Source organism: Mixophyes fleayi, chromosome 6 (genome assembly GCF_038048845.1).
Source record: "Mixophyes fleayi isolate aMixFle1 chromosome 6, aMixFle1.hap1, whole genome shotgun sequence".
Lineage (NCBI taxonomy): Eukaryota > Metazoa > Chordata > Amphibia > Anura > Limnodynastidae > Mixophyes > Mixophyes fleayi.
This window is the reverse complement of record NC_134407.1, coordinates 199,099,570-199,107,069: the sequence shown is the minus strand read 5'-3', so window position 1 is coordinate 199,107,069 and position 7,500 is coordinate 199,099,570. Positions and strand designations below refer to the sequence as shown.

General features: G+C 38.0%; 1 protein-coding gene across 3 annotated transcripts in view; it reads left to right on the top strand.

The window, feature by feature from the left end:
• Positions 1-7,500, top strand: part of GAS7 (growth arrest specific 7) — a 267,156-nt gene that overhangs the window by 141,500 nt on the left and 118,156 nt on the right. For all 3 annotated transcript variants that reach the window (XM_075178001.1, XM_075178000.1, XM_075178002.1), the window contains exon 2: positions 5,472-5,592. In XM_075178001.1, coding sequence (XP_075034102.1) covers positions 5,472-5,592 — 121 coding nt within the window. The remainder of the gene's footprint in view (positions 1-5,471; positions 5,593-7,500) is intronic.

The window sequence follows — 7,500 nt, the reverse complement described above, 5'->3', positions numbered from 1 at the left end:
TATAAGATCATTTACACTTTAAATCCCAAAATTCCTTCTCTGCAACAAAAAAGGTATTTGATTTTTAAAAAGGTAACTTCCTTTCCCCTCAGTCAGCCCTCTGATACCGTGCTTTGTATTTGAGCTGGATGTCTGTATCCGACCCCATGCATTGTGAGTGTATCCAAATGTAATTAAGTGAGATATCTAAAGACACCTGCAAATCACATTTGAAATACTTTGAAAAAGTCTCCTATAGAGACGAAACACGTCGGGTAAACCAGAAGGAAACAATAACTGCTTACCTATATTATATTTGCTGCTAGATCAGTTCAAGCTTGTAGGAGAGGAGTGTGCATGAAATAAGGGAATCTTAAAAGCCCATCAGATAAGTATGCAAAATTATTTAAAAGGCTTTTCTAAGGCGTCAACAATCAGAATACGATATTAAAAGGTGCCCACCGACTAATGTTTGTAAAGCTACTGCAGGCTGGATGGAAGATTGTAACTGCTGGCGTCTACAAATCGCTAATTATTCCAGAATTTAGATCTCTCTAACTACAGTATCGCACAGCAACAATTTTTATGGGCCACTGACAGTGGCCCACTGTTCCTCAAGTGAACTACTCGAAAGCCTGGTTTGAATACCGTTCGGGAAACTTTTGCACAGCAAATTATTTATTGAATATGGTGAAACTACTTAGACAGGTGTAGCTCTGATCCCTCTTCATAAGGATGGTTGCAGAAGAGGGCTAGTTGTAATGTTTTAGATTTTTTTGTAATGTTTTTTATGTTTTAGATTTTTTTTTTATGTATGAATTTGTTTTTAAATCAGTGTATTATTAAGTGTCTTTTAATTTCTTGTTGTGGAATTGTTTGCTTCTGCCATATCTATGACATGATTTGCATTTCGGCGAGGGCTGTGTTACTAACCTGCAACTCACATGTCCGCTTATGCAATTTCTGTGATCAGTATTATTTGCCCTGGTTAGTAATATATTTGCTGTACATTTTCAGGTTGTCGTTGACAGCGTTTTTATTAATAAACAACAAAATGATGGACTTGGTATTTTTCCCCTGTTCTTTCAAATATTTGAAAAGTAGCGATGTGTCTGAGTGAATGTGGCACACTCTATTCAAAGCAATCTTTCCAGTCATTTTCAGAGAAGATCTGCAAGAGACTATTTTTTGACATGTGTTCCACAATGTATCATTTGGTTGCTGAGCTGCAGCACAAAGATTTGAGAAAATCATTTTGTTCTGTAAAGATTACAAGAAAACCACAGCAACAATGTCCAGATCAAATCTTATCGCATAAATAAAAAAAGACATAGTAAGTTTAGAGGACTGTTCTGTAAGACACCATGAAACTGACTTTATTTTGATACATTAAATTAGTGTGTTAGTCAAATTGGCAATTAAGTATGCTTGCCTGGTGGGGGTTGTGAGTGGGTTTCTCAGTAGCACCCACCTTTGGTCTGCCACCTAGTGATAGCTTAGTCCCTTTCTCCCCAGGTCATTGCGGATGAATAGAAAGCAGGAACTTTGTCATATGCAGGTTTGATAAGAACACAATTTAGGCATAGCAGACATAACAAGGGTAGTGGTATATGAATGCAAACTGAACTTGGACACTACGGGCTGATTCATTAGGGAAGGTAAGGCAAAAAAAAGGAGTAAATTTTCTCCTGAACAAACCATGTTACAATGCAAGGGGTGCAAAGTAGTTCATTATTTTCCACGTAAGTTAAATACTGACTGTTTGTTCATGTAGCACACAAATACTTGATAGCTTTATTTTTACACTGAAATTTAAAGTTGATCTTGGACATGCCTTACCTCAACTATAAATCTGTCCCAACATTTTAAATGTACCTCCCCCCTCCAGTGCAACATGGTTTTGCCAAGGGGCAAAGTTACTTCTTTTTTTTTTTGCTTTACTTTTCTTAATGAATCAGGCCCTACATAGCAACCGGTCTACTCGATCACCATCATAGCTGGAAGGGAAATACTCTCAGACTCCACCAATCACTCAAACCAAAGGGTAACTTATGTTCAAGTTCTCAGATACCCCCTGGGACTCCAGAGTCACTCATTTTAAACAGTTGGGTCCTGTTCAATGCTCTATCCACAGTCACTGGGTGTCCCTCTCTCTCTCTCTCCCACTGGCACTCAAGGATACATTTCACATGACTTAATGAAATAGAACATTTTTCTGGTTAATACTTCTGATCTTTCTTTAGAGGTGTCTTAAGTCATCAACATCATCAGCTATTTATATAGCGCCACTAATTCCACAGCGCTGTACAAATAATTCACTCACATTAGCCCCTGCCCCATTGGAGCTTAATTCCCTAAACAAACACACACACACACACACACACACACACACACACACACACACACACACACACACACGGAACAAGAGAGACTATAGTCAATTTAATAGCAACCAATTTACCTACCAGTATGTTTTTGGAGCGTTGGAGAAAACCGGAGCACCCAGAGGAAACCCACTTAAACATGGAGAGAACATACAAACTCCACACAGATAAGGTCATGGTTGGGAATCAAACTTATGACCCCAGTGCTGTGAGGAAGAAGTGTTAACCACTAAGCCACTGTGCTGTCCATAAGTCAAAGTAATATTTTCTTAACTAGGGGCCTATTTATGATGAGGAGAAAAAGCCCTTTCTTCAAAGAAAATGTGAGTTTAAACCAGAGATAGGGCTTCTCCCTCTCTATCAAAGGGCCCTCACCACTGTTGACACTGTCCTCCTATCACCATCTCAGGACATTTGGCATCGTGTGTTCCTTCCCCATCCACAGAGAAGAATTTGTTGACCTTCGTCATCCCAGCTCTATTCATAGACTATAAATTCTGCAAAATGAAAATTTACAAGTCGAAATGACATTCCGTGAAATGGGGAAGTGGAAGCTGAACATCACACCGCTAATCCACTGTGAAACTTGTTTGGAGATGTGTGAAGTTGTTGCAAAATTGCATCCTAGCTATTTTACTGTTGTTTGGTCATAGGATGTGTCAACCGGTATAACATGTATACATTTTTAGTCGCTGGAGTTGCTCATAAATATAGAATTTTCTCTTGGATTTGTATTTTGTTTATTTATTGATGTCTTCACGTATCCCTGAATCTCCATAAATATGCTTAATGAACTAAACCTGTAAGTTCTGAAGGTCAGATGACCATTTTAGAAGCAAGTTGCTAATTGTATTATTACTGGCTCTATGGGATAAATACCGATCCGTGAGGACACTAGGAACATGCTTCTGATGAAACGGCACCTGCCGAGAAGCGCGACAGGAAAAACCCTGGGGTTCTTTTATTGATAGCGCTTATGGTGAGAAAGATCCAGCAGTCTGATTTGTGAGTACGAGGATTGTATGATATGTGCTGACTGTCAGGGCTGGAAAACCAATCAAGTTTGGAGTGAATCGCAAGGTACCTATATACCGGAGAATCATCTTCTCAAGGTACGGTTCATACAATATGCGATATCCATAAGATGCCAGATTGATTTTACATCTACAACCCGTACGGCACACGGAGCTGTGCTCATTATTGGACGGGATTTGACTTCATGTGGATCACCTCATACACTTACTATTTCCAACTGCAGTTGTGCTTGTACATTTTTTTGAGCTGGCCACATCGATACAATTTAGTACTGGAGGAATCTCTATGCATCATACTCTGACAGCCTTAAGTTGCATATACAATTGTGCTTATTGATACATTTTAACTAGCTGCATTGCAGTTGACATAATGATTAAGGAATCTTTCTCTCTGATAAGGCTGCTGCTGCTTTCAGAGTGATCCGTTTTATCACATTCATATTGGGCCTGATTCATTAAGGATCTTAAATGAAGAGGTATCTTATTTCAGTCTCCTGGACAAAACCATGTTACATTGCAAGGGGTGCAAACTAGTTTAGAGGACTGTTCTGTAAGACACCATGAAACTGACTTTATTTTGAAACACTAATTTAATGTGTTAGTCAAATTGGCAATTAAGTATGCTTGCCTGGTGGGGGTTGTGAGCGGGTTTCTCAATAGCACCCACCTTTGGTCTGACACCTGGTGCTAGCTTAGTCCCTTTCTCCCCAGGTCATTGTGGATGAATAGAAAGAAGGAACTCCATCATATGCAGGTTTGATAAGAACACAATTTAGGCATAGCAGACATAACAAGGGTAGTGGTATATGAATGCAAACTGAACTTGGACATTATGGGCTGATTCTTTATGGAAAGTAAGGCAAAAAAAGGAGTAAATTTTCTTCTGAACAAACCATGTTACATTGCAAGGGGTGCAAATTAGTATTCTGTTTTGCACATAAGTTAAATACTGACTGTTTTGTCATGTAGCACACAAATATCAACTTTTAAATTTCAGTGTACAAATAAGCTATCAAGTATTTGTGTGCTACATGAAGAAACAGTCAGTATTTAACTTATGTGCAAAACAGTATACTAATTTGCACCCCTGGCATTGTAACATGGTTTTGTCCAGGAGACTGAACTAAGAATCCTCTTCATTTAAGCTAACAACATGAATACAAAATAAACAGGAAATGCAATTGTTTTAATAATGTGATATATCTTTAGCGCTTGTATTTAATTGATTACTCCTGAATAAGGAGCTATTTGCTATTCACATATTTTTATATTAATTGTTGTTTTTTATTTATGTATCTATATGCTCCTTGGGGGTGTTTATGGCCATAACCACTGTATATGTTATTATGTACATATTTTGTGATTAAATATTTATTGAATGTTATACCTAGCGCTTTATTTTTTACACTTTTATTGTAACTTTGGGTCCTTGCACACTTTTGACGGGTAACCTGCATAATCTAGCGTTGAGGTGCTCAGTAGCGTTGCATAGAGTGCTTGTGCAAATGGTGATATTCCTACACAATGATGGCAATCTGGGCACAACTCTTTAATTATGTTTGCAATCACTTGAAATTATCTTTAATTATGTTTGAAATCATCCATATATGATAGTTAATATGTATTGTCTATGAGCAAAACAATAACAGACGTAACTAATATTAAGCCATTTGTTTCAAAGAAATCCTCTGGTGTAGTGTGGCCTGTTCGGCATGTAAATAATGTTCAATCTTCATAACATGGGATCTTGATAGCTTAGAAGGCCACAACCGTATAAAAGAGTGGCTTGTGCTTAATTATTTAAAATTTTCAGCTTCTGTGTATAGACACCTGTGAAGACCATACACACACAGATGGTGTTGACCAATATGGTCCTTGTTGTCCAAATTCTGTCAGTATTATATCATCTATGGCTCAGGTTAGATTTTTTTCTGGGGTTAGAAATGGAAAAGAAAATCTTACAGGAGATCAGGTAGTTCAATACTGTCCTCATTTAACTTCTGTATGAATTATGAAGTATAAGTCCATATGCTCTACAATATCCATAACCGTTTTCTTTCCTTTGTCATTGTAGAAACCTGGTATGATGAATCCACAGAGAATAGAAGATTCCACCCAGGTTCCTCTTCCCCAGGGTTGGCAGTGCTATATGTCTCCGCAGGGCCGTAGGTACTATGTAAACACGATCACCAATGGTAAGTACGATGGTGGCCTTGCCATAGAGGACGCTAGACACAAGGCATTGTTAAGAGCAGAATTCTGAATACAAGTGAATCCAGTGATGTCTATGGGTGGTAGGAGTTGAACCCCAGCTGATATATGTTGGCTTATACTGTTGAGTTGCTATCGTAATTTAAAATTAAGTACTGTGTCATTTAAAAAACATTCCAAGTATTCAGTACTGATTTATGTTATCGACGCAATGTTGTGGAATTCCGACAGGGCAGATTAAATATATCTGTTTGGTTTATGGATAATAACATTTATTTTTATTCAAAGCACTCAGAGTACATGGAAAAATGTGTCCAAATATGCTTGTTTTTGGTCATCATTAGCTTTCATTCAAGTTAATCTAGGGAGGTGACCAGAAATTGTTCCCCCAGATCAGACGGTCTTCAGATGATATCCTAAGTATGTTTGCTGCTTTTATACAAATGCCTAAACAGATAACATTGTTTTATTTAACAGTTATTTTTAGCTGGTGTGAACCATCTGTTGAGACATATTCTTTCCCAGACTAAAAGGAGAAACACTGCATATATTTATTGGGAGTTTGTTTAAAAGCTTTTGTTTATACTGTGGATCTATTATCTACAGATGAACAAAAGTTTAAAAACTGTAGTATTTGCCTCATTCCCTATTTGACTGGGATATTTTGCATATTTTTGCCTTAAGTGTTCCACTTGGAATTCGCCCAATCATTTTTGTTCTGGCCGGACTTCCCCATCATTATACCTACCACAGAGTAGAATGAATGTACACCACCATTATCCCAGCACTATTTATAGACTATAAATTCCATGTAATGTGGAATGTACAAATACAATACTGAGTGGAGATGGAAAGCGGAACTTGAAGATAATTTCACCGTAACTGCTACCCACAAAACGTCCAAGTGAGCGTCCGGTGAAGTTTCGAATGCATCCAATTTCCATGCAACATCCCTGGTTATGTCCACAATTCAGTTTCATTATTTCTATTTTTGTTATTGCGTTTATGAAAAAATATATTTACAACCTATACCTCCCCTGTAAGCAAGTCAGGTATTTTTTCCCTTGACAGTTAAGTCGCTGCTATCACCAATGTGTGCAATAATAATGTGATTGTTTTGAACAATTGAGAGTGTCAGGGAGCTGCTGAAAGTTCTCTGCAGATCTTTAGCTTTGAGACCTATTGTATCTGTTAACCAAGTTACTTAAACAGAAGCCTCCTTTCTTGATGCATATTTGTACTGCCTATTACTGGTTATTGTGAGTACTGATCCGATGCACAGTCCACTTGTACTCAGGAAAGAGGTTGCATTCAACAGTGTGTGACCCATCTTGAAAGTGTTCCACTGAGATTTAGGAGATAGAGCTAGGCAGGGAATTATACAAGTTTATTACATTTGCTCATGGTTGAATTGCATCACAGTTTGTTCTGCCACCCAGCAGCTGTTCTGCAAAGGAGTAACTTCCTGTCTGTTAAGTAACTGGGCTCTGTCTCTTTCTCACTCTGGCACTTACCTTTCCTAACACACACACCACTAGTGTTGCTGCTGTATCATCATTAATTTCTGTATAGACAACTCAGTTTCCTCTTCCTTGTCTTATAAATATAATGGATAGATGTGAAATACAACAAAAAATGGTTTTATCTTACACCAGTTCAGATCCTTATTAGCCAATCTAAACCTAAAATGATTTACCTTCACATGCTAAGCTATAAGTGTTCCGCACAGTATTTACCCTTTAGTGTTTTGTTCCTGACTGATATTCCAAGTCCTACAAAAGAAAGCTGAGAAGCAAAGTCGAGAGTCCCAGAGACTCTCCTTCACCACTAGCCAATTGTAAGCATGTTTCTGACACTGGGCGCTTGTGGTTGGTCGGTTGCTTTTGTATGGG